General features: G+C 40.9%; 1 protein-coding gene and 1 long non-coding RNA gene across 2 annotated transcripts in view; both read right to left on the bottom strand.

Annotated features, from left to right (window-relative positions):
• LOC119741303 overlaps positions 1 to 27,830 on the bottom strand; it is a 77,945-nt gene that overhangs the window by 38,056 nt on the left and 12,059 nt on the right. The window contains exons 4-27 of the mRNA XM_038217054.1: positions 27,483 to 27,599; positions 27,146 to 27,287; positions 24,295 to 24,354; positions 23,691 to 23,795; positions 21,509 to 21,630; positions 21,097 to 21,417; positions 15,105 to 15,239; positions 14,788 to 14,929; positions 14,349 to 14,612; positions 13,141 to 13,419; positions 12,769 to 12,813; positions 12,545 to 12,613; positions 11,941 to 12,065; positions 10,613 to 10,915; positions 9,929 to 10,045; positions 9,596 to 9,737; positions 8,838 to 8,897; positions 8,089 to 8,193; positions 5,859 to 5,980; positions 5,447 to 5,767; positions 2,033 to 2,167; positions 1,716 to 1,857; positions 1,277 to 1,540; positions 100 to 378 (exon numbers count right to left, since the gene is read on the bottom strand). Coding sequence (XP_038072982.1) covers positions 100 to 378; positions 1,277 to 1,540; positions 1,716 to 1,857; positions 2,033 to 2,167; positions 5,447 to 5,767; positions 5,859 to 5,980; positions 8,089 to 8,193; positions 8,838 to 8,897; positions 9,596 to 9,737; positions 9,929 to 10,045; positions 10,613 to 10,915; positions 11,941 to 12,065; positions 12,545 to 12,613; positions 12,769 to 12,813; positions 13,141 to 13,419; positions 14,349 to 14,612; positions 14,788 to 14,929; positions 15,105 to 15,239; positions 21,097 to 21,417; positions 21,509 to 21,630; positions 23,691 to 23,795; positions 24,295 to 24,354; positions 27,146 to 27,287; positions 27,483 to 27,599 — 3,916 coding nt within the window. The remainder of the gene's footprint in view (positions 1 to 99; positions 379 to 1,276; positions 1,541 to 1,715; positions 1,858 to 2,032; positions 2,168 to 5,446; positions 5,768 to 5,858; positions 5,981 to 8,088; positions 8,194 to 8,837; positions 8,898 to 9,595; positions 9,738 to 9,928; positions 10,046 to 10,612; positions 10,916 to 11,940; positions 12,066 to 12,544; positions 12,614 to 12,768; positions 12,814 to 13,140; positions 13,420 to 14,348; positions 14,613 to 14,787; positions 14,930 to 15,104; positions 15,240 to 21,096; positions 21,418 to 21,508; positions 21,631 to 23,690; positions 23,796 to 24,294; positions 24,355 to 27,145; positions 27,288 to 27,482; positions 27,600 to 27,830) is intronic.
• On the bottom strand, positions 18,445 to 20,010 carry LOC119741095. The gene is made up of 3 exons (XR_005272715.1): positions 19,925 to 20,010; positions 18,935 to 19,081; positions 18,445 to 18,652 (listed from the first exon to the last, which is right to left on the bottom strand). It is a non-coding gene; the product is annotated as an uncharacterized LOC119741095 (long non-coding RNA).

Raw genomic sequence — 27,830 nt, forward strand, 5'->3', positions numbered from 1 at the left:
ATTTTACTTATACATGCACTGACGATAATATGGGAGTAGCATTTAAACATAAAGACCAAAAGTTATGCTTTTAATACAGAATCTAAATCTTTTATTTACCTGACAAAGTTACCGTAAACTGGCAGTTAGCATCATTGCCAGCCGCATCAGAGGCTTCACAATCCACCGTTGTCAACCCGAGAGGTAAGGTATTATTTAATCCGACAGGGACCCTAGTCAAGTTTCCGTTGACGAATGAACAACTTGCAGAAACTGGACCATCAACAGCATCAACAACAGCAAACAAAGCAGAATCCCAGACGACTATAGACTCATTGACTCCCGGTGTTATCCACACAATTTGAGACTCGCAACTTTGAAATATCGGCACTTCGTTATCTAAAATGAAATGATGTATTTATCTAAGGTTTGTCCGTCAATTGTAAAAGCTTATCAATGGACAAAGTCTAAAAAAAAATTCATTACTAGACAGTCACCTCTATTATCAGGAAAAAAAATTGAAGACTTCCCCTTAAATAGCACGTTTGTATTGCAATCTCTTCGCGTTTGAGTGTTCACAACTGACATGTTTTAGGTCTTTACTTATCAGTAAAGACCAAAAACAAATCAGTTAATTTCAATCTGAAACCAGTTTTGCTTAAAAACTGAAGAGTCTTGTAAAATAAATAATTGATTTTGAAAGACGAACAACGACGATGTGCAAGAGCTCATTGGTTGTAGTTCTTATTTATTTCCAATGATCAATGGAGATAGAAAATTAACACAGGGTGGATAAAAAAAACCGAAACCGAGATATTATTGTTAATTGGAACAGTTGTAGGGCACATGTGAATCATAGGGAGATATCTTCTGTTAGGGTTGAATGTCCTCTTTAAAATGACACCCTGATCATGTCCTTACATTCACGGTTGACTGAGCAGTGACCAATGTTATGAAAGGGTCTATTTAGAGACTTGCGCCATGGTGAAATCTCTTTTTCCCCACCTGCCTTGATTGACAACCATAGCCTTTCACTCTGTGACAATTGACACAACAAAACCACAATAGAAAAGTGGCGCAAATCTCTAAATAGACCCTTTCATAAAATTGGTCACTGCTCAGTCAACCATGAATGTAATGACATGACTAGGGTGTCATTTTGAAGAGGAGATTCAACCCTAACAGAAGATATCTCCCTTTGATTCACATTTAGCAATAATATCTCGGTTTCGTTTTTTTATGCACCCTGTAAAATGCTAACGACCGATGTATAAGAGACACAAATAGATTATATTACCAAAGACAACCACGTCGAATCTACATGTTGCAGTCGGAGCATCGCAGGTGACTCTTGTTGTGCCAGCTGGAAATAGGTAATCTGAAGTCACTATGATGTCATCACCACCACTTGGGTTTGGAATGGAGCATGAAGCTGGCACAGGCGTATTATCGGATATTTTCACGGCCACCGGACGGGAAGGAGTCCATGTTACACTGCCCAAACCACTCCCGCTGGTTATATTGACTGCATCGGCGGTCGGACATCTGATTACAACTGGTCCTGTGTTATTTTATGGATTGACAACGAAAACCACTCGTGAAATACGGCATTTTAGAGAAAATCTTATGACCCATCCCCGTAATCAAAACGTTCATAAGGTATATCCTCACCACCCCCTCCGTTTATATCCTTGGAGGCTGGAAACATGTTACCTTTAATGCTCACGTGGGCCTACCTTGTATTTCATGGAGGTCAATACGGAACAGCCAACGACCTGTTGTGTTAATGTTTGATCTGCCATCGATGTTGACAATGTCGTCACTCCCTGAACCTGGTACTTCGTAGTAGTTGATGCCATCACTTGCATCAAAACCAACCTAAGTTTGACAAAATGGCAAGAAGCAGTGACATACGAAATTGCGAAAAGACTCCTGGCAACCGTTCATGTAAAATGGGGGAAGGGCAAAACAGGGACAATCTAATTTTACGCACAGGTGTGCTGCGATTAAACCAAGATAACTATCTTCTTGGATTGTTGTTCTTTTGAAGTACCTGCGCAGGATCCCCTCCAAGTCCAGATTCGTTTCCACCAGATGCTCCACCCGTGGTCCATGTTATATTGTCGTAATTAAGCATGGCAAAAGACTGCACACCATTCGTCAGCAATACAACTTGGAATGTATTCAACTGTGGAGAAAGACAAAGAACTGTATCAAGACAGGAAACCACATAGCAACAAGGCCGGGCGATCTGGAGGTCTACAGATACATTTCTATCTTCACACAACCATCTTTTCGTATACAAAGTCATGAAAAATGTATACTATCCACCATAAGCCACAATCTACACTACCCGACAGCCTGTGCACAACTGAAACCGTCAACATAGGCTGGTCTTGGTCCAGGAGCTAGTGGACATGCATTTTGTTCCCAAAAAGCAGCCGGACCCTGACAATTAGCGCGTTAAAGCCATCGCGTCCAATAAGTCTGTCTTCTATGAAAGATCCTGGAGAGCCTAACGATAGTCTCGGTACATGACTGGATTTAGATTTTGTTCTTGTAACCCGCCGTGGTTGTAGTCCGAGTATCACCCGTAAATGTCCATGGACCGGAGCCCAGTCTCCGATGCGATCCCAAGCCTCAGCCAATCGGAGTCGATTCTACTAAATTGTGACGTCATTTCATTCCCAAATCGGGACTAAATGTGATGTGTTTGATTGGTCAATTCGAATGCTATGTTTTGTGATACAAATACGGTCGGGCATAGGGCCTACATCTATATAGTCTAGAGGCTAGAGGTTGTTATTGTTTGTACACGATAGCCCACCGCGCCGCCGCGCGAGGGTGCTATCACGACCAACCAATATCGCCCACGATTCCGTCAGAACAACGTCTAGATCACTTGCTAAAATCTCCCCCTGAAAATGGGGGAAATTAGTGCGCATGCGCGACTTCTGCAGGCAATTACGGTACATTTTCAGCCCCACACATACTACACACAACAAAAGAGCTGACCAGTGAAATTGCACAAAAGTCTTGCTGCAGCTTTAAACCTACTGGAAGAAATTTGAGAGTTTGCTTCGGAGCTCCTATGATTTTTTTAATTGCACGCTGCATTATATTAGGCCAAACAGGTGCGCGCGCATTACACAACCAATAGCAAGTGGTCTAGACGTTGTTCTTACGGGTTCGTGGGCGATATTGGTTGGTCATGATAGCGCCCTCGTGCGGCGGCCGTCGCGGCGGGCTATCGCGTACAAACAATAACAACATCCAGCCTCTAGACTAGTCTGGTTCCCCGACCTGACAATTTCCTCCGACGTCTACACGTCTAAATTGTAGGTCAGGCAGCCTCCGTGGCTAAAAATATACATGACGACATTGACGGCCCTTTTTCAAAGCTCGACTTCGTTTCCGAATTCGCTTTATCACATAAAGCTGTTAATGTTCCGATAATTTTTTTTAAAAATAAATCACTTGCTTCATATATCATACAGTTATGATATACAGTTTAATACTTCTGTAAAAAAAAACATTGACTATTTTTAACCTGGAATCTTCAAAGTTGGACACCCAAACAGCACTGTTAGCAGGCGGAGCCGAATTGAGACCACGCCGCGTTTTGGAAAATGCCGGTAACGGTTGTCAAATTCAAACTAGTGCATGACGCAGCAAAAAGTTCGCCCCTCGTATACGATCCGAGTGCAAAATCGTCGTTGAATTTCAAGTTTTCTAAATAAAAGCAATAGATATTAATTATCAACTAGTTTTTTAAAGTTTTTTAATAAGCAATTAGCAGTTAATGAAACCTATATTATACTCGGAAATACTCGGACACTATCCGATTGTCGACGAAATTAATTCGGCAAACTTCGGACAGTTCGGAAAAAGGAGGAATTCCTCCCGTTTTAGTCACGTGATGTAAATTGTAATACATTGTATTACCGGAGGCTACCTCACCTAAGATTCATCAGGAATAGTCGGAATCTTTTGGTCTGGGAACCAGACTACCTTTAGACTAACATATATACTACCTAGAAAAGCTTGGCGCGTATCGCGATACATAATACAGAGCGCCTGACCACAGCATTGTTTGCTTTGTCTAGGTTTTTTTCAACCAAGTTTATGACGCGACAACGGTGAATGACCGACGATAAAGTGCCTGCTGATTGGTCAAAACCTAGAGGAAAAGAGGCGGTTGTCTTGCATAATTAATCAGCGAATCTGTTCTCATGGTCTATTACATAGACTACCAAGACTACCAAGGGAGTAGAGGGCATCAACAACGTGAATCCAATTCAGTCTTTGGAATTCGGGCGCTCGGACCCGAAAATCCCGAGCATACCTCACGCGTGCTATATTCAAGCTTACACGCAAGCACGGAGGTGTGCTTGGAATTTAAACGCAAATGATTTTTTTTTCACTGAAGTGGCTATTTAACGGAAGCATAACTCGTTTTCAACGGCTACAGTAACGGAACATCACGAATATACATGACATGTATGAGGTTTTAAATTCCTACAGTGACACTTCGGTAGCTCAACGGGATAAATACGTGTGGTTGCGTGCTGAAAGTGCAGCTAGGTATAAATCTCGATGAGAACTCTTTTTTTAGTTTCCAAAAATATGTCTTTTTCTTAATTGTATTGTGTTATATCAAATCCTGCTTTTAATTGAAGCAGATCATTTTTCATTTCGAGAGGATTTTTTAAAGGGAAGTAAATACCGAGAACTTTTGGGTTGATAAATGACGCATTCGCAGCGGTCGACTTAGTTACAAATAGCTACAGCGATTTTTAAAGTCATCAAAACAAGCCTTTCACACACACAAAAAACAATTAAAAAAATCTAATCGACCAGTCAGAGATAAATCTAACGAGTTCCCTGTCAAACCCACTGACGTTCAATTATATTTGAATCTGCGCTTAAAAATTGTGACCTGTATTATTTTGATTGGATCACCGCTCGATAGTTCGAAGATTCGATAGTCCGAAGGCTTATTAGTCCGAAGATTCGATAGTCCAAAGGTACGATGGTCCGAAGGTTGTTAGTCCGAAGGTCCATTAGTCCAAAGGGTCGTTAGTCCAAAGGTTTGATAGTCTGAAAGTTCATTAATCCGGAGTTTCGTTAGTCCGAAAGTTTGACGGTCGGAAGGTTCTGTAATCTGAAAGTTTGATGGTCGGAAGGTTCGTTAATCCGAAGGTTTGTTAGTACAAATGTCCGTTAGTCCGAAGGTTTGTAGTCCGAATTTAAGTCCAGAAAGAGAGTAAGTTAAATAATCCGAAGGTTCGATACATTTCGATAGTCCGAGTTCGGATTAACGAACGTTGTTTCATTTTCGGACCAATGAACCGCAGGGTATGAAAAATGTGCCTGTTCGGACTATGGACCCTTCGGATCAATAAACTTTCGGACTATTGAACCTTTGGACTATCGAGTGGACCTGTTTGATTGTCATGCAACTCACAATTGCAGCAGGATCGTCATTATCGTCAGCATCATGAAAAGCTACTTTGTGCCACGTTGCCACAAGCATCCATGTCGATGAAAAGTCCGACAGGCCTGGAAACACCTGTCGGATGATTTCGTCCGCCTGAAGGAACAGCATGGCATCCCTTGTGGAGTTGCGGAGACGGTGACGGTACATGATGCTTCCAGGGTGATATTCTCCTGTGTCTACATCACCCCAATATACTGCCAGCCCGGGAATGTCCTCGGCCAGAGGAAACCTTGTAAAGGTGAAGCCGGTATTTTCCTCCACAAATGTGATTAGTCCATTGGTATTCACCTTTGGAGGGGGAAAAAATGATTTTAAGGGAATACCGTACCGATGACCACTCTCTGCCGTTTTGTCAAGAAAAAAAATACTTAGCACTTACATATAGAGAATTGAAATCACGACCGAAGAATGGAAACTCGATTGGAATTGGAATTTCGCCAGAACTGCCATCATCCTTGTTGAGAACTAATTTGTCTCCAAAGCCGAAAGGGAAAAGGATACCTGGAACAAAAGCACAGCAATCTATATCATCATGTGTGAACCTGACTAAAACACGATGACTCTATCCAGCCTCTTTATTCACAATCTGAGTGTGAAGATGAGCTACCTGAAACCCGACGTGCAATAATGTAAAAAGTACTCATGTTTTCTTCAGCACATCAAACAATGGTCTGAATACAAGATTTGATAAGCAAACTACTTAAAAATGTGATACGTATATAGACTGTACTATAAAGGCGAGATAACGCAAACCATGCACAAATACACCCCTCTAGGGACTAATATGCTATGGTCCGACAAACATGAACTGCAAAAAGACTCCTTTTGCTGATATCCAGAGGATGTTATGAAAATAACATAAAAACCTATGGTATGAAGGCATATTCATGCACTGGAAAATGTAGTTTTAAGGCGTTGAATTGGTGGAAAACAAACTATCAAGAGCAAACAAACAATGGCCTGACCTTGTTCCCCATTCTACCTACCAATTAATACACGCGTAGTTATTATGCATGGAGCCAGACTACAGAGACACGTTGCATATTATAATCGGGTCATGGTCTAGAAAAGAGACGTTCCATGATTGGAAGCAAAAAAAGCCCTTTCGTCCACTCTTCCAATAAAAATGATTCTTATAATGTGTGGAAAGGATATTTCATGTAGTTTATTCAGAAGCATGAGTTGAGTCTGTGGGATACAGAAAACGACTGTGCCATTCAATTTAGTGAGACAACCCACCGGAAAATGATCAATAATCGTGTTGACCTCCATTGACTTTGCCGATTTTGAGGTTTTACGCCCGTTTTTGGAGTGAAAAAAGCCCCGTTTTCCCCATGCATCATATGTTGTTAAAAATAACCAATCTATCTACAGGTAATACTCTGAACTTTCAAATGCGTAGCGAGTTGGTGAGAAACATAGACGTTCTTTCTTTTTACTGACAAAAGTTTGCAATGAGGGCTCTGTTTTCGTGTCATTTTCATGCGCTGAGCGTAGGGGTGCACGCCTGTAAATAGGCCAAAAATCCGTCCGCCGAGCTCATGAATAAAAGTTATACCCTCAAAATATTCTATATTAGAGAGTTTTGAGAGCCATCAAATTAGGGAATTGAAGAGATATGGTACTGAACCTCTTGCCCGGACCTGGGGCTTCCAATTCTGAGCATTTTGGATGCTTTTGGGCTCGAAAGTGGCGCTATTTTGCCATGTTGTGGAGGGATCGTTTTTCAAGATGGCTACTTTTCCGCTTTGGGGAAAATAGGGGTCGTCTTCTTTGGGTGAGAAAATCTCGAAAAGTCAACGGTCAACCCACCAAAAAATGAAAAGAAAATGAAAGATGACACATTGATCATCATTTTTCTGTGCAGCTTGAATACCTGTGTGAGTTCTGAGTATTTTTAAAAGAATTGTGAAGTATGCGCATTTAGCACTAGTGTCTATGGGATTTTTTTTGCAGGGTTGCACCCGTAGGGTCACGGAGATCCGTGAGCAGATGTGCGCAAGTTGTTCATACATCGGTGAAGATTGCAAAGGTTTTGTCAGCTGTTACAGGCAGAGTTGTAATTACTCAAGTCAATGACTCGACTCCTGTCTCACTCGAGTCACAATTTTCGGTGACACGACTCGACTAGAGTCCCTAATCAGAATGACTCGACTCGAGTGGACTCGAGGAAGGCTAAAAAGACTCGAGTCTCAAAAAAAAATCAGTTTGATCAGTGTCCACATTAGTTGGATGGCGATTAGTTGGCACCCCCTTTTTATTTTCATTAAGAGTCAAATGTGGTGTCATCACATGTAATAGCCTGAATGTAAAATTAAAAAACAAAAAAGTGCTTTCTCTTTTGTGTTTAGTTTAATATTGTATAGTGTTTAAATATTTGTGACTTGAAATGACTCGAGCTAAATACTTGACTCGACTCGACCTTCTTGACCTAATGACTCGACTTGACTCGAGCCACTTCTTAAATTGACTCAACTCGACTCAAGTCACAAAATCAGTGACTTGTTGCGACTCTGGCCACAGGTTTCCAAAGTTTTTGTGGGCAAATTAAAGGAAAAGGAGTACAAACTGTTTGCTGTTAAAAAGATGAGATTTGTTTAAAAACTTACTTGAACAATCTAAGCCAAAGAATCCCTCCGAACATGAACACTGAGGAGGTGAAATCAAACAGGTGCATCCTTGAGGATTACCATCAGCTAAGCACTGACTTCCATCTAAGTTTGGTAAAAAAAAGAAGAAGAAGAAGCCTTTTTAACTGATTCACTGTTTTTAGTTGACTAAAACTGGCTTTAGTTAACTAACATTCTCTTCATGATTCAGAACTTTATCTGCTCCACTCTAGCATATTCCGGTCTTGTTCCCAATCACCATCGCTCTTTATACAAACTGAGACAGTGCATTATGTATTTTTGTCAGCCTGCCCGAAGGCCAATTTTGTTGCCCCGAACAACATCCGCATGACGTTTTGGATCTTTTAAAAACATGAGGGGAAAAAATATGTTAAAAAAATGGGAAAACAAAAATGAATTCCAACGTACTGAAATTCGGCCTATATTTCCCTTAAAAAAAATTCCTCAAAGCTTCAGATTAGAAATGAAAAAAAAAATGGGTAAATATGGTGCTTCGAACACATACCGTGAGGATCCCTCGCGGTTCAAAATCAAGACCCTACCAGCTGAGCTATTGAACTTCTCGACAAATTCATGGGAATATTAGCTATTATAGGCGTATCGAAGTGGGCGCTCAACAACCGTGTAATGCGAATGATTTTTAGGAAAAATAATTCACTACCCGGAGTAGCTGAAGAAAAACCCAAAATTCATTAGTCGAACTGAGACTGAACAGTGATGATACCTACCTGGGGTAGCACACACTTCAGCGATCTCACTAGCATTCCGAGATGAATTCACACCTGGAACTGCAAAAGAATTTGAAGGTTTTTAAATATATTTTTGTAATCATCTTTTTTATACCATCACTATTCTTCCGGCAATAAAACCCGGGGTTCCTTAATAAGTTTTAGGGGTTCCAGTTTTAGGGGTTGGAGGAAATGCGGGAATCGTATTTTAGGAATCAGACAGGGTCTCGGAACCCAATCAATATTTACTCCAGAGCAGGGCTGTTTTGTCTAGCATTCCCCCCCCCCAATTTTCGTAACAAAATTGCAGAAGCAAATGTTAGATGACGGCACATGCAAATAGTCTGCCCCCTAAAAAAATAGACGTGAGAAGGGGGCGTTTGCACACTAATATGTAATATAATATATGTGCATGATTGTAGGATTATATTAGCGCTCCCCATTGAAAATATGGTACGAGCCCACCCCCCCCCCCCCCCCCCCCCCACACACACTTTTTTAATTTGCTGAGGCCTAAGTGTCCGGAAAACCAAACTGGTCTACATTTCAGCTGGCCTCCCTGCACACATATCTGGATCCACCCCTGCGCAATATAGCCCCTTCCCCCTAAAATATAGGCTCTAGAACCGCACCTGAGCCTGTTAGGGATTGGAATCCCAGAAACATATTTTCAAAAACAGGAAAAAAATCACTTTACCAACATGTTTCCCTTTACTTAAAATGTTTCTATTGGTTGTGTCTTTATGGAATTTACTTACTCTCCACAATTGGTTGGTCGATACGAAACACCCATCGCCCTCTGATGCCGATGTTGGAGTCTTGATGGACATAGAGGGTATCCTCTGTAAATGATGCAGGGATAGTGTAGAAATTGCTGCCATCAGCCGCATCAAAGCCAACCTGGATATGATTTGAACAGGCATTTCAAAATCTCTAGTTAATGGTTATGCTTTATGAGTCAAAAATGGCGAAACTCTGCCGATGCTATGGTCAACCTCTTCGCGAAAATCAGAGCAACAATAAACAACAATTTGTAGCATGTTGATTTAGAGTATGAAAAATATCGTGTAACGTTTTTTGTAATTCTATACCTGTGCGAATTCTGAAGATGAAGACCTGCTTCCATGGATCCACTGTATGTCTTCATAATTAAACACAGCAAAGGACCGAAAACCATCAGTCGCTAAAATGGCTTGAAATGTGTTTTCCTGAAATCAATAACAAAAAGAATTGGTAGCCGTACGTAAACCCATAGCTATTTTAAAGTACAATTATCAGAAAGGAATTTTTGAAGTTTCAATTTGGCTGCTAGTCAAAGGTATCCTATACATACTGTATCACAAGAACAGTCATGACAAATGTTTGCTCTCTATACACGAAGGTAACGATTAAGTCATTACATTGGAAGTTAATGTATACTTTATGTATACCAGTGCACCTGCTGTAGTAATGAATGAAAGTTGCATCACTTGTGTTGCTTGAGGCAGTTTTAAAGGGCATAGGCGTAGCCAGCGGGTGGGTAAGGGAATATTTATACCCCCCCCCCAATATTTTGTAAAGAATACCCTTTTTTTTAACAAGTGCTTTTTTCTGAACAAGTGCCCTTTTTAAAAACACATCGTGCCCTTTTTTGTCCCATCGGCCGTTGTGGGTGCTTTTATTTTTAATTTCGCGCATGTATCGCCCTGAAAAGCACCATATATTGTCCATTAGTGTGCACAATCGTCGATGCTACCAGCCCCCACTTCCCATAATGATAAATAGACGTTACTCACAACTGCCTTTGATGTTTGATAAACGTAAGGCGGAACTCTGTACCAGGTGACAATCAACAACAACGATGTCGTGAAGTTGGACTGATTAGGGAACACCTCTCTGATTGTTTCATCTGCTTCACAGAACAACATCTCATTTCGGGGTGTCCGCAGACTGAATTGACGAAAGCTAAGGGAGCCCAATTCCTCGGTAGATGTGTCGGTCATGAAGACTGCAATCAGTGGTTCCTTCATCAAGGGTATTGGGTTGCGTGGAAACGAAGTAAGGTCATCATTGAATGAAATCACTCCATTTGTGTTCACCTGAAAAAGGTTTTTACGATAGAAGGTTGCGTATTGTGATTATTATGTAAGTAAGTGACCATGATCCAAAATATTGTTATTGTCTGGTGATCTTCCGATGCTACAAAAGCAAAAAGTTGATTCAGTTTCATTAGGTGTACAGTAAAACAAGGGGTTTACAAAACGAAAACACCTGTCTTGACTGGCCTTGTTTTAGGGAACTAAATTTGAATCCTTTTCTTAACTTTCCTAAATTAAAAGTTCATTATGTTGGGTTGAGTTTAACTACGAGATGTATATGTTTAGTTTACACCTCATGTTTTTTTTCTCGTTTCTTCGCCTTTAATATCACTCGTCTAAATTATATTGGGAACAATACAGGGTGAGTAAAACCCAAGTGGTTCCCCACTATTTTTCAAAAGAAATTCTGCATATAGGGCTTTACAAATCTAGGATATAAAAGCCCAATTAATGAGCTTTCTTTTAGTGTAAGAATCATTCAAATCGCTCATGTACTTTTCAAGTATAGAGTTTTGAACACAGACACCGTTTTTTAACCTTGTCCACAGATCACAAACAAAGAACCCTCTTATAACAATGGTAACTGTCGATTATCATAACATTTATTTAATTACACGCTGCTTCAAATGTTAAAATTACATGCTTTATATATGTTAAGAGTTTATAGCATTGCCCTGCCTACTACTTGCCTACCCCGGGGACGTATGAGATTATTCTGATATCAATTTGAGGATTACGACATGGTTTAATTTTTACTGAATACCACGTACCTTAGATGTGATTCGTGGACAAGAATACAAAAAGCGGTGTTTGTTTTCAATTCCATAACTCGAAGAGGACGTGAATGATTCTTTCACTAAAAGAAAGCTTATTTAATTGGGCTTTCATATCCTACATTTGGAAAGCGCTGCATGCAGAAATTCTTCAAAAAATAGAAGGCACCATTTGGGATTCCTTTCCTTTTACTCACCCTGCATACATTAGTTTAGCATCGCTACAAATAACTCAATACAATTGGAACTCACATAGAACGAGGTGTAGTTTCGACCCAAGAAGGGAAAGGGTATAGATATGTGCACTTCCCCAGATGTCTCGTCATCTCCAGAGGGCACATAGATTACGTCTGGCCCAATAAACGGGAACAACACATCTGAAATGTAATTCACAATTAATGTGCATCAATGTTTATGTGTCTCTTGTATTACGTACAATCATGTGTTCAAGGACCATTTTCAAAAAAGGTGAGCTCCTGAGAACAACAAAGAATGTGTTGTTCCTGTTCTGTCTTCGGGATGAACGTAATACAAGAGACTGTAGGCTACCTTTAATGACTAATTGTACGTTGAAATAATGTGCACAGGCGTAGTAACGTACACAATGAAATCAACCAATAGTCGCATAATGGTCCTCGCCTGAACTTGCCCAAACGTGTGTATGTTTAGTTTGGCATTCGATGGTTACACTTCGGGGTCCAAATTTTTCCCTGTTCATGTTACCACACCTATACGGCACATGCATGGAATTCCACATAAAATGTGTAAAACATCACGTGAAATTCCTGGACCCAGACTAATCAATCATGTTTGAATTTAACCCCAACTCCCTACCATGATTTACAAGGAACCATACCCATGCCATTCGCGGTTGTTGGGAACTCAGTGGTCTCTGTTGTGGATATCCTACCATCAGTTGATGTTACTGAAATAAAATGTTAAATAATGTTAAGTTTCTTTGCTGGGGAAAAAATGTTATCTGATAGGCCATGCTACAAGATAAGCAATCAGGAAAACAACGAGCAAGACTGTGTGCATCTTCCAAGAAAAGGTGTCCTTAATAAATATATAGGTTTTTACCTTCACTTGCTGAGTCTGTTTGGTCGGTGGTGGGCACTGAAGAGGCTACATCATGAACGATGGACAAAGAAACATAGATTGGTTATTTGATTTCAAAAGATGATTCACTGAAAACAACTCTCCCCCCCCCCCCCAAAAAAAAACACAATATGCTCTGCTAACTGTTATTGATGTGTATTGACAAATCAAATCATAACATTGGATGCGCGACTTCAGTCATCATGTCCATGAACCTGAACAGTCACCCAGCACAGTTGCAACGCTCCACACCTGATTTTACTTATACATGCACTGACGATAATATGGGAGTAGCATTTAAACATAAAGACCAAAAGTTATGCTTTTAATACAGAATCTAAATCTTTTATTTACCTGACAAAGTTACCGTAAACTGGCAGTTAGCATTATTGCCAGCCGCATCAGAGGCTTCACAATCCACCGTTGTCAACCCGAGAGGTAAGGTATTATTTAATCCGACAGGGACCCTAGTCAAGTTTCCGTTGACGAATGAACAACTTGCAGAAACTGGACCATCAACAGCATCAACAACAGCAAACAAAGCAGAATCCCAGACGACTATAGACTCATTGACTCCCGGTGTTATCCACACAATTTGAGACTCGCAACTTTGAAAAATCGGCGCTTCGTTATCTGAAATGAAATGATGTATTTCTTTAAGGTTTGTCCGTCAACTGTTAAAGCTTATCAATGGACAAAGTCTAAACAAAAATTCGTTACTAGACAGGCACCTCTATTATCAGAAAAAAAATTGAAGACTTCCCCTTAAGAAGCACGTTTGTATTGCAATCTCTTCGCGTTTGAGTGTTCACAACTGACTTGTTTTAGGTCTTTACTTATCAGTAAAGACCAAAATCAAATCAGTTGACAAGCCTCCTTCCAAAAGGTACGATCAGTTAATTTCAATCTGAAACCAGTTTTGCTTAAAAACTGAAGAGTCTTGTAAAATAAATAATTGATTTTGAAAGACGAACAACGACGATGTGCAATAGCTCATTGGTTGTAGTTCGTGTTTATTTCCAATGATCAATGGAGATAGAAAATTAACACAGGGTGGATAAAAAAAACGAAACCGAGATATTATTGTTAATTGGAACAGTTGTAGGGCACATGTGAATCAAAGGGAGATATCTTCTGTTAGGGTTGAATATCCTCTTAAAAATGACACCCTGATCATGTCCTTACATTCACGGTTGACTGAGTAGTGACCAATGTTATGAAAGGGTCCATTTAGAGACTTGCGCCATTGTGAAATCTCTTTTTCCCCACCTGCCTTGATTGACAACCATAGCCTTTCACTCTGTGACAATTGACACAACAAAAACCACAATAGAAGAGTGGCGCAAATCTCTAAATAGACCCTTTCATAAAATTGGGCACTGCTCAGTCAACCATGAATGTAATGACATGACTAGGGTGTCATTTTGAAGAGGAGATTCAACCCTAACAGAAGATATCTCCCTTTGATTCACATTTAGCAATAATATCTCGGTTTCGTTTTTTTATGCACCCTGTAAAATGCTAACGACCGATGTATAAGAGACACAAATAGATTATATTACCAAAGACAACCACGTCGAATCTACATGTTGCAGTCGGAGCATCGCAGGTGACTCTTGTTGTGCCAGCTGGAAATAGGTAATCTGAAGTCACTATGATGTCATCACCACCACTTGGGTTTGGAATGGAGCATGAAGCTGGCACAGGCGTATTATCGGATATTTTCACGGCCACCGGACGGGAAGGAGTCCATGTTACACTGCCCAAACCACTCCCGCTGGTTACATTGACTGCATCGGCGGTCGGACATCTGATTACAACTGGTCCTGTGTTATTTCATGGATTGACAACGAAAACCACTCGTGAAATACGGCATTTTAGAGAAAATCTTATGACCCATCCCCGTAATCAAAACGTTCATAAGGTATATCCTCACCACCCCCTCCGTTTATTTCCTTGGAGGCTGGAAACATGTTACCTTTAATGCTCACGTGGGCCTACCTTGTATTTCATGGAGGTCAATACGGAACAGCCAACGACCTGTTGTGTTAATGTTTGATCTGCCATCGATGTTGACAATGTCGTCACTCCCTGAACCTGGTACTTCATAGTAGTTGATGCCATCACTTGCATCAAAACCAACCTAAGTTTGACAAAATGGCAAGCAGCAGTGACATATGAAATTCCGAAAAGACTCCTGGCAACCGTTCATGTAAAATGGGGGAAGGGCAAAACAGGGACAATCTAATTTTACGCACAGGTGTGCTGCGATTAAACCAAGATAAATATCTTCTTGGATTGTTGTTCTTTTGAAGTACCTGCGCAGGATCCCCTCCAAGTCCAGATTCGTTTCCACCAGATGCTCCACCCGTGGTCCATGTTATATTGTCGTAATTAAGCATGGCAAAAGACTGCACACCATTCGTCAGCAATACAACTTGGAATGTATTCAACTGTGGAGAAAGACAAAGAACTGTATCAAGACAGGAAACCACATAGCAACAAGGCCGGGCGATCTGGAGGTCTACAGATACATTTCTATCTTCACACAACCATCTTTTCGTATACAAAGTCATGAAAAATGTATACTATCCACCATAAGCCACAATCTACACTACCCGACAGCCTGTGCACAACTGAAACCGTCAACATAGGCTGGTCTTGGTCCAGGAGCTAGTGGACATGCATTTTGTTCCCAAAAAAGCAGCCGGACCCTGACAATTAGCGCGTTAAAGCCATCGCGTCCAATAAGTCTGTCTTCTATGAAAGATCCTGGAGAGCCTAACGATAGTCTCGGTACATGAAAGGATTTAGATTTTGTTCTTGTAACCCGCCGTGGTTGTAGTCCGAGTATCACCCGTAAATGTCCATGGACCGGAGCCCAGTCTCCGATGCGATCCCAAGCCTCAGCCAATCGGAGTCGATTCTACTAAATTGTGACGTCATTTCATTCCCAAATCGGGACTAAATGTGATGTGTTTGATTGGTCAATTCGAATGCTATGTTTTGTGATACAAATACGGTCGGGCATAGGGCCTACATCTATATAGTCTAGAGGCTAGAGGTTGTTATTGTTTGTACACGATAGCCCACCGCGCCGCCGCGCGAGGGTGCTATCACGACCAACCAATATCGCCCACGATTCCGTCAGAACAACGTCTAGATCACTTGCTAAAATCTCCCCCTGAAAATGGGGGAAATTAGTGCGCATGCGCGACTTCTGCAGGCAATTACGGTACATTTTCAGCCCCACACATACTAAACACAACAAAAGAGCTGACCAGTGAAATTGCACAAAAGTCTTGCTGCAGCTTTAAACCTACTGGAAGAAATTTGAGAGTTTGCTTCGGAGCTCCTATGATTTTTTTAATTGCACGCTGCATTATATTAGGCCAAACAGGTGCGCGCGCATTACACAACCAATAGCAAGTGGTCTAGACGTTGTTCTTACGGGTTCGTGGGCGATATTGGTTGGTCATGATAGCGCCCTCGTGCGGCGGCCGTCGCGGCGGGCTATCGCGTACAAACAATAACAACATCCAGCCTCTAGACTAGTCTGGTTCCCCGACCTGACAATTTCCTACGACGTCTACACGTCTAAACTGTAGGTCAGGCAGCCTCCGTGGCTAAAAATATACATGACGACATTGACGGCCCTTTTTCAAAGCTCGACTTCGTTTCCGAATTCGCTTTATCACATAAAGCTGTTAATGTTCCGATAATTTTTTTTAAAAATAAATCACTTGCTTCATATATCATACAGTTATGATATACAGTTTAATACTTCTGTAAAAAAAAACATTGACTATTTTTAACCTGGAATCTTCAAAGTTGGACACCCAAACAGCACTGTTAGCAGGCGGAGCCGAATTGAGACCACGCCGCGTTTTGGAAAATGCCGGTAACGGTTGTCAAATTCAAACTAGTGCATGACGCAGCAAAAAGTTCGCCCCTCGTATACGATCCGAGTGCAAAATCGTCGTTGAATTTCAAGTTTTCTAAATAAAAGCAATAGATATTAATTATCAACTAGTTTTTTAAAGTTTTTTAATAAGCAATTAGCAGTTAATGAAACCTATATTATACTCGGAAATACTCGGACACTATCCGATTGTCGACGAAATTAATTCGGCAAACTTCGGACAGTTCGGAAAAAGGAGGAATTCCTCCCGTTTTAGTCACGTGATGTAAATTGTAATACATTTTATTACCGGAGGCTACCTCACCTAAGATTCATCAGGAATAGTCGGAATCTTTTGGTCTGGGAACCAGACTACCTTTAGACTAACATATATACTACCTAGAAAAGCTTGGCGCGTATCGCGATACATAATACAGAGCGCCTGACCACAGCATTGTTTGCTTTGTCTAGGTTTTTTTCAACCAAGTTTATGACGCGACAACGGTGAATGACCGACGATCCGACATAGAAAGTGCCTGCTGATTGGTCAAAACCTAGAGGAAAAGAGGCGGTTGTCTTGCATAATTAATCAGCGAATCTGTTCTCATGGTCTATTACATAGACTACCAAGACTACCAAGGGAGTAGAGGGCATCAACAACGTGAATCCAATTCAGTCTTTGGAATTCGGGCGCTCGGACCCGAAAATCCCGAGCATACCTCACGCGTGCTATATTCAAGCTTACACGCAAGCACGGAGGTGTGCTTGGAATTTAAACGCAAATGATTTTTTTTTTCACTGAAGTGGCTATTTAACGGAAGCATAACTCGTTTTCAACGGCTACAGTAACGGAACATCACGAATATACATGACATGTATGAGGTTTTAAATTCCTACAGTGACACTTCGGTAGCTCAACGGGATAAATACACTCTTAAAAATACGTGGTTAAAAAGTAACCACGTCGTGGTCATATTTAACCACGTTCCCGTCGTCAAATATGCACCGACGACATCCGTGGTCAAAACGACCCCACCTGACGTGGTCAGTATAAATAACCACGAATTTTGGTCGATATTTGACCCCATTGTGGTCATATTTTTAACCCAATTCCGTGGTCAATTTAACCCCATTGCCGTGGTCAGCCATTTTGACCAATTCCCGTTGTTAAAATTTCGCAACCCGATTTCGTGTTCAAAAAAAAAAAAAAAAAAAAAAATCATGGACTAAAAAATTCTACAAGTAATCCTGAAATGGTGCACTTAAAATGAAACACCTAAAATTCAACGAAGGGAAACTTAGACATAAGAATGAATGCTTTAAGAGTGCGTTATCTTCAATACACATTTTTCTTTAATAAATTCCGAATATCCTTATACATTTGTTAACTTTTTTTAAATGAATGCAGTTGACTCTCTTAGTACAAACAATTCTTTCATTTTTTTAGAGACATATGAGCACCAAATGTTACAAGTACAATTTAACAGCACACAGATGTTTTTCATTAATAAATTGATGGTGTGAACAGTTTGTTTCACCAGTCTATTATATAGCTGATTATTTTAACCAACTTGCACAAAATACAGCATTGAGGTACATACATGTATGTATTGTAATCATTGAAAATGAACTGTCAGGTTGTACATGTAGCTGCAATTACTTAATGATTGTGGTACATTTTCAGTACATTTTAAAAATCTCAAGTACGCAAAAGCTAACACTTGTGTCACCTAATCCACATAATCAAAGATGTCAGGATTAAACAAAAATGGTTTTCAGTCAATAATTAGAATTTCTTTAAGTATTTTCTGCTAAATTTTAAAAAAAAAATGAAACAAAATTTGTGAGGTCTATTTGCAGTAGAGAGTTTGGTTTGGACTGACTGAACACTGTAGGACCCGTCTATCTTTGGTTTGCATCCTCGTGTTGAAGGTTGTCGCTGACATTCACTCACTGTTTGGACACCTAAAGTTTAAAAAAAAAAGGGAACTTAATAAATACTTCTGGAAGTAAATTTAATGTTTTTGTTGCATCAGTTTGAAATTTGAGTTGCATGACTGATAGACAAAATACTTTCACTCAGTAATTCACTTTTTTAATCTAAAAATTACATGTGCATTGTTAACATGTGTGTACATTTAATTTTCATGTTTGTGATACAAAATTACTTCATTGATGTTCAGAATGTATCCACAGTCGTAAGACTAATTCGAAAACCTCATTGTTGTACACATGAAGACTAATTACCTTAAATTTAGTAGCATTAACACAAGCTGAACAGCATGCAATAACCAGCATGACAGCTGGCCCTCTACAGGTTGTCTTCATGATGTTGGACGCATCTATCAGTCAATCATCCAGATCATTGCAGGAATGGTCACCAGTCAGCCAGGGCTGAAAATAAAAACAAACACAGTTTGTTTTTGTCAAAAATGTTATTCTTGGGACAATGGAAGACCATTTCACTGACTAAAATTACACATAAGCCTAGCCTGCATGTCCATTACTTGTGCCTGGCTCGCGTACGAGCTGGCTCGCGTACGAGCTGGCTCGCGTACGAGCTGGCTCGCGTACGAGCTGGCTCGCGTACGAGCTGGCTCGCGTACGAGCTGGCTCGCGTACGAGCTGGCTCGCGTACGAGCTGGCTCGCGTACGAGCTGGCTCGCGTACGAGCTGGCTCGCGTACGAGCTGGCTCGCGTACGAGCTGGCTCGCGTACGAGCTGGCTCGCGTACGAGCTGGCTCGCGTACGAGCTGGCTCGCGTACGAGCGTCAGGTACGTCAGGTTTGTGGCAAAGTAGGCTTGTACGTCAGGTCTGTGGCCAAGTAGGCTTGTACGTCAGGTCTGTGGCCAAGTAGGCTACGATGACAGTTCTTACACTTGAATTTACAACAAATTTTGGTAAACGAGGCACTCAAAATGGAATAATTTGCCCGCTGATAACGTAAGTTCAACTGTCAATGCGGAGGCACATTATGCATGACGGTAACGTACGTTAAATCAATGACGAGCTAGGCCTATGTCATGTAGGCCTATGTCATGTATGTTAAATCGCTGTTGACATGGTTGACCATCATGAACATAGGCCTAGCCTACCCGCAGCAGCACAGAAGCGGAACTTTGAACGAATATATTTCCCTTTTTTTCGGCGTTCCATTAAAGACCTTAACGGCTCAGGCGTTTTTACTCAATGAAAAGTATTGTATTACTTCGAAATAAATATTAAAACTGACTTACATTGTTTGAAAAAGCTGATTCTGATCCACGAAACATCGGCACATCGAGCAACAAAGATGGCGGACAATGAAGTGGAAATTTCCGCGCCGCGCGCGCGCGCACGGTGCGCATGCGTGAGTGTATGCTTTTTGACCACGGTTATTCGGGGTTACTACATTGACCAAGTGGATGTCAATTTTTTTGCAAATCAACCACGGAAGTGGTCAAATAAATTTGACCACGGAAAAAATAACCACGTATTTTTAAGAGTGTACGTGTGGTTGCGTGCTGAAAGTGCAGCTAGGTATAAATCTCGATGAGAACTCTTTTTTTAGTTTCCAAAAATATGTCTTTTTCTTAATTGTAGTGTGTTATATCAAATCCTGCTTTTAATTGAAGCAGATCATTTTTCATTTCGAGAGGATTTTTTTAAGGGAAGTAAATACCGAGAACTTTTGGGTTGATAAATGACGCATTCGCAGCGGTCGACTTAGTTACAAATAGCTACAGCGATTTTTAAAGTCATCAAAACAAGCCTTTCACACACAAAAAAACAATTAAAAAAATCTAATCGACCAGTCAGCAGTCAGAGATAAATCTAACGAGTTCCCTGTCAAACCCACTGACGTTCAAGTATATTTGAATCTGCGCTTAAAAATTGTGACCTGTATTATTTTGATTGGATCACCGCTCGATAGTTCGAAGATTCGATAGTCCGAAGGCTTATTAGTCCGAAGATTGGATAGTCCAAAGATACGATGGTCCGAAGGTTGTTAGTCCGAAGGTCCATTAGTCCAAAGGGTCGTTAGTCCAAAGGTTTGATGGTCTGAAAGTTCATTAATCCGGAGTTTCGTTAGTCCGAAAGTTTGACGGTCGGAAGGTTCTTTAATCCGAAAGTTTGATGGTCGGAAGGTTCGTTAATCCGAAGGTTTGTTAGTACAAATGTCCGTTAGTCCGAAGGTTTGTAGTCCGAATTTAAGTCCAGAAAGAGAGTAAGTTAAATAATCCGAAGGTTCGATACATTTCGATAGTCCGAGTTCGGATTAACGAACGTTGTTTCATTTTCGGACCAATGAACCGCAGGGTATGAAAAATGTGCCTGTTCGGACTATGGACCCTTCGGATCAATAAACTTTCGGACTATTGAACCTTTGGACTATCGAGTGGACCTGTTTGATTGTCATGCAACTCACAATTGCAGCAGGATCGTCATTATCGTCAGCATCATGAAAAGCTACTTTGTGCCACGTTGCCACAAGCATCCATGTCGATGAAAAGTCCGACAGGCCTGGAAACACCTGTCGGATGATTTCGTCCGCCTGAAGGAACAGCATGGCATCCCTTGTGGAGTTGCGGAGACGGTGACGGTACATGATGCTTCCAGGGTGATATTCTCCTGTGTCTACATCACCCCAATATACTGCCAGCCCGGGAATGTCCTCGGCCAGAGGAAACCTTGTAGGGGTGTAGCCGGTATTTTCCTCCACAAATGTGATTAGTCCATTGGTATTCACCTTTGGAGGGGGAAAAAATGATTTTAAGGGAATACCGTACCGATGACCACTCTCTGCCGTTTTGTCAAGAAAAAAAATACTTAGCACTTACATATAGAGAATTGAAATCACGACCGAAGAATGGAAACTCGATTGGAATTGGAATTTCGCCAGAACTGCCATCATCCTTGTTGAGAACTAATTCGTCTCCAAAGCCGAAAGGGAAAAGGATACCTGGAACAAAAGCACAGCAATCTATATCATCATGTGTGAACCTGACTAAAACACGATGACTCTATCCAGCCTCTTTATTCACAATCTGAGTGTGAAGATGAGCTACCTGAAACCCGACGTGCAATAATGTAAAAAGTACTCATGTTTTCTTCAGCACATCAAACAATGGTCTGAATACAAGATTTGATAAGCAAACTACTTAAAAATGTGATACGTATATAGACTGTACTATAAAGGCGAGATAACGCAAACCATGCACAAATACACCCCTCTAGGGACTAATATGCAATGGTCCGACAAACATGAACTGCAAAAAGACTGCTTTTGCCGATATCCAGAGGATGTTATGAAAATAACAAAAAAAACCTATGGTATGAAGGCATATTCATGCACTGGAAAATGTAGTTTTAAGGCGTTGAATTGGTGAAAAACAAACTATCAAGAGCAAACAAACAGTTTTCCAACGGAGCTTCTAATAATGTAGGCGAGACGAACGCGTGGCCTGACCTTGTTCCCCGTTCAACCTACCAATTAATACACGCGTAGTTATTATGCATGGAGCCAGACTACAGAGACACGTTGCATATTATAATCGGGTCATGGTCTAGAAAAGAGACGTTCCACGATTGGAAGCAAAAAAAGCCCTTTCGTCCACTCTTCCAATCAAAATAATTCTTATATGTGTGGAAAGAATATTTCATGTAGTTTATTCAGAAGCACGAGTTGAGTCTGTGGGATACAGAGAACGACTGTGCCATTCAATTTAGTGAGACAACCCACCGGAAAATGATCAATAATCGTGTTGACCTCCATTGACTTTGCCGATTTTGAGGTTTTACGCCCGTTTTTGGAGTGGAAAAAGCCCCGTTTCCCCCGTGCATCATATGTTGTTAAAAATAACCAATCTACAGGTAATACTCTGAACTTTCAAATGCGTAGCGAGTTGGTGAGAAACATAGACGTTCTTTCTTTTTACTGACAAAAGTTTGCAATGAGGGCTCTGTTTTCGTGTCATTTTCATGCGCTGAGCGTAGGGGTGCACGCCTGTAAATAGGCCAAAAATCCGTCCGCCGAGCTCATGAATAAAAGTTATACCCTCAAAATATTCTATATTAGAGAGTTTTGAGAGCCATCAAATTAGGGAATTGAAGAGATATGGTACTGAACCTCTTGCCCGGACCTGGGGCTTCCAATTCTGAGCATTTTGGATGCTTTTGGGCTCGAAAGTGGCGCTATTTTGCCATGTTGTGGAGGGATCGTTTTTCAAGATGGCTACTTTTCCGCTTTGGGGAAAATAGGGGTCGTCTTCTTTGGGTGAGAAAATCTCGAAAAGTCAACGGTCAACCCACCAAAAAATGAAAAGAAAAATGAAAGATGAAACATTGATCATCATTTGTCTGTGCAGCTTGAATACCTGTGTGAGTTCTGAGTATTTTTAAATGCGTGCAAGTTGTTCATACATCGGTGAAGACTGCAAAGGTTTTGTCAGCTGTTACAGGCAGAGTTGTAATTACTCAAGTCAATGACTCGACTCCTGTCTCACTCGAGTCACAATTTTCGGTGACTCGACTCGACTCGAGTCCCTAATCAGAATGACTCGACTCGAGTGGACTCGAGGAAGGCTAAAAAGACTCGAGTCTCAAAAATAAAATCAGTTTGATCAGTGTCCACATTAGTTGGATGGCGATTAGTTGGCACCCCCTTTTTATTTTCATTAAGAGTCAAATGTTGTGTCATCACATGTAATAGCCTGAATGTAAAATTAAAAAAGCCAAAAAAGTGCTTTCTCTTTTGTGTTTAGTTTAATATTGTATAGTGTTTAAATATTTGTGACTCGAAATGACTCGAGCTAAATACTTGACTTGGCTCGACCTTCTTGACCTAATGACCCGACTCGACTCGAGCCACTTCTTAAATTGACTCGACTCGACTCAAGTCACAAAAATCAGTGACTTGTTGCGACTCTGGCCACAGGTTTCCAAAGTTTTTGTGGGCAAATTAAAGGAAAAGGAGTACAAACTGTTTGCTGTTAAAAAGATGAGATTTTTTTAAAAACTTACTTGAACAATCTAAGCCAAAGAATCCCTCCGAACATGAACACTGAGGAGGTGAAATCAAACAGGTGCATCCTTGAGGATTACCATCAGCTAAGCACTGACTTCCATCTAAGTTTGGTAAAAAAAGAAAGAAGAATAAGCCTTTTTAACTGATTCACTGTTTTAGTTGACTAAAACTGGCTTTAGTTAACTAACATTCTCTTCATGATTCCGAACTTTATCTGTTCCACTCTAGCATATTCCGGTCTTGTCCCCAATCACCATCGCAGTGCATTATGTATTTTTGTCAGCCTGCCCGAAGGCGAATTGTTTTGCCCCGAACAACATACGCATGACGTTTTGGACTTTACTTCTCTTAAAAACATGAGGGGAAAAAATATTTAACAAATTGGGGGGAAAAAAGAAATGAATTCCAACATACTGAAATTCGGACTATATTTCCCTTTAAAAAAAATCCTCAAAGCTTCAGATTAGACATGAAAAAAAAAAATGGGTAAAAATGGTGCTTCGAACACATACCGCGATGATCCCTAGCGGTATCCCGAGTAGCTGAAGAAAAACCCAAAAATCATTAGTCGAACTGAGACTGAACAGTGATGATACCTACCTGGGGTAGCACACACTTTAGTGATCTCACTAGCATTCCGAGATGAATTCACACCAGGAACTGCAAAAGAATTCGAAAGTTTTTAAATATATTTTTGTAATCATCTTTTTTATACCATCACTATTCTTCCAGTAATAAAACCCGGGGTTCCTTAATAAATGTACGGCGGCAGTGTAGCTCAGACGGCCTGATTATCAAGAGATCTTGGACATGTGCAGTTTTAGGGGTAGGAGGAAATGCGGGAATCGTATTTTAGGAATCAGACAGGGTCTCGGAACCCAATGGATAAAAGCAGGGCTGTTTTGTCTAGCATTCCCCCCCCTCCCAATTTCCGTAAAAAAATTGCAGAAGCAAATGTTAGATGACGGCACATGCAAATAGTCTGCCCCCTAAAAAAATAGACGTGAGAAGGGGGCGTTTGCACACTAATATGTTATATAATATATGTGCATGATTGTAGGATTATATTAGCGCTCCCCATTGAAAATATGGTACGAGCCCCCCCCCCCCCCCCCACACACACACACACTTTTTTAATTTGCTGAGGCCTAAGTGTCCGGAAAACAAAAGTGGTCTACATTTCAGCAGGCCTCCCTGCACACATATCTGGATCCACCCCTGCGCAATATAGCCCCCTAAATTCATTACGTGAACAGCCCTTTAGAAAACCTAGATGGATTCACACATACTTTTCAACCCCAGTGGGAAGTCCTTGAGTAAACACACTTCACCCATGTCCAGCAAGATATTCCCCCTAATCACTTAAATAAACAACCTCCTGTGGACAACACAGCTGGCTGGGTGAGTGTTGGAACTACTTTCAATATGACCACATGGACATGAAAACAAAATCACGACCAGCGTTAATAATCGTTCTCTGTCATTACTTATGGAATGTAACCGTTCAAAAAAGAAAACAAAATAACATTTCACACACGTAAATAATAAGTTATTTATATGAATTTATATCAAGGTATTTAGCAGGGATGTGATTGGTCTGTAACAAAAAAACCTGAAAATTTTATGCATGAAGTGCAAACCCCGGCGAGCGCGAAGCGCGAAGCCATTACGGCGTGTGGTCCGGGGCCCGCTTAAGGGCCCCGGAAAATTTTTTGATTTTAGATGCTCTGTGGTGCAATCTGAGGCAATTACTGGGCACTTTCCTCTGAAATTCTGAAGCAGAATTTGTTGTAATTTTATAAAGAATTTTCCCTTATTTGTTAAAATGTACTCTTGTTCTAATAAAGTTTCTTTCTGTACTCAAAAGTTGAGAACCATGCTGTTCTCCCCAGGATTTTTTCAAACCTGTGGGGGAATTTTTGTTGTGATACAACAACCCGCGAAGCCACGGCGCTAAAGGGCCCCGAAAATTTTTGAACTTTAGAAGCTTTCTGGTGCATTTTAGAGCATTTCAGAGGAGATCTTGTAATTTTTTTGTAAAAAAAAAATCAAATTTGTAAACTTAATCACTTCTGCTTCCGATAACATGCCTATCAAAATAGCGTCGGTAGTATTGTTGGAAAAAATTATTTAACCATTTCTATATTTGTAGTAAAGCAAGGAATCGTTTATATTCCATGTATTTTGTGCCTGGATTATTCTCATTTGCGCCACAAAAATTATCAAGACTAGCCATCAAAAGTGATTAAAACTTGCCTCACCTACTTAAAAATATATTTGAGGTGGGTCATTCCACAATTATGCTTAACGTACATCATGGCCGCTATCGCCGCAAACATTCAGTCTGGCCGGCCGTACATCGCGCCGTACACACGGCCGGCCCGGCGCAGTATCAGTGTGGATTGCTGCACTGTGAACGGCCCATCCCGTGTGGCCGAAAATTCTGCCGGACTGCAGAAACACGCTACGATGTTTCTCCACAGGCTCGAGCTTTGCAATCTCGTCATTTCATGGAAAATACATACACAGAAAATGAAGATCACGTTCTGTGAATTAATTTCCAGAAATCCTCTTTCTCCATCGATGGTCGTTTTACTATTTTTACGATCCAACTTCGGCCGATTGATTCCGCACGGAAAACGAACCTGTGACGTGAGTATACTGGTTCCGATCCTTCATCATAGCATTGATTCTGTTAGCGCGCGAAGGGTACCAGTGTACCATGCTGCACTCGTCTGCACACCTGACCAGCACAACACGTGCATCTCAAGTACCGACACAGGAACTAGACCTGTATAACCACAACCTCGGCCCCGAGCGAAAAATCACATAATCGCACTAATGGCAACCGCATGGTCTTCAACTTCGTTCTCACATTGGGTGTTCAATATGTGCGTGCGGCATACATATCGATCAACGAAGTTTATGTCCGTAACTCGTAAGTAAATTTCGGATATTTCGGCAAGCAAAACTCATTATGAATAATTAATTAGCACATTCTACCCCCCTATTTTCTCAACGGATTCACACGATTCACGTTGGTGGACTTTTGAGGCCCCAAAAAACGGATTTCCGGATAAAACCGGAGAAATCACATCCCTGATTTAGTTCCAAATTGTAAGCTGAATCGGTCAGGCAGGATCTCTTATCACACTCATTATAGGATTAGTGGTGATAACAATCTTAATCCCCTGGGGCACACATGCACTCTCCCTTTAGAAAAGCTCCAAAAGTATGCGGAGGACCCGACCAGTTAGTAGGTTTGGTCGGGTCGGCTCCTAAAGAGCTGGATCCGTCATGATGGGCTCTAGAACCGCACCTGAGCCTGTAAGGGATTGGAATCCCAGAAACATATATGTATTTTCAAAAACAGGAAACAAATCACTGTGCTAACATGTTTCCCTTTACTTGAAATGTTTCTATTGCTTGTGTCTTTATGGAATTTACTTACTCTCCACAATTGGTTGGTCGATACGAAACACCCATCGCCCTCTGATGCCGATGTTGGAGTCTTGATGGACATAGAGGGTATCCTCTGTAAATGATGCAGGGATAGTGTAGAAATTGCTGTCATCAGCCGCATCAAAGCCAACCTGGATACGATTTGAACAGGCATTTCAAAATCTCTAGTTAATGGTTATGCTTTATGAGTCAAAAATAGTGGCGAAACTCTGCCAATGCTATGGTCAACCTCTTCGCGAAAATCAGAGCAACAATAAACAACAATTTGTAGCATGTTGATTTAGATACATGTAAAATATCGTGTAACGTTTTTTGTAATTCTATACCTGTGCGAAATCTGAAGATGTAGACATTCTTGCATGGATCCATTGTATGTCTTCATAATTAAACACAGCAAAGGACCGAAAACCATCCGTCGCTAAAATGGCTTGAAATGTGTTTTCCTGAAATCAATAACAAAAAGAATTGGTAGCCGTACGTAAACCCATAGCTATTTCAAAGTACAATTATCAGAAAGGAATTTTGGAAGTTTCAATTTGGCAGCTAGTTAAAGGTATCCTATACATACTGTATCACAAGAACAGTCATGACAAATGTTTGCTCTCTATATAGTCAGGTGGCTTAGATCTAATTTTCGTCAAGATCGTGACCGACTGGTCCAAAGCACCAAACTT

This window comes from Patiria miniata, unplaced genomic scaffold, assembly GCF_015706575.1.
Source record: "Patiria miniata isolate m_02_andy unplaced genomic scaffold, ASM1570657v1 HiC_scaffold_5, whole genome shotgun sequence".
NCBI lineage: Eukaryota > Metazoa > Echinodermata > Asteroidea > Valvatida > Asterinidae > Patiria > Patiria miniata.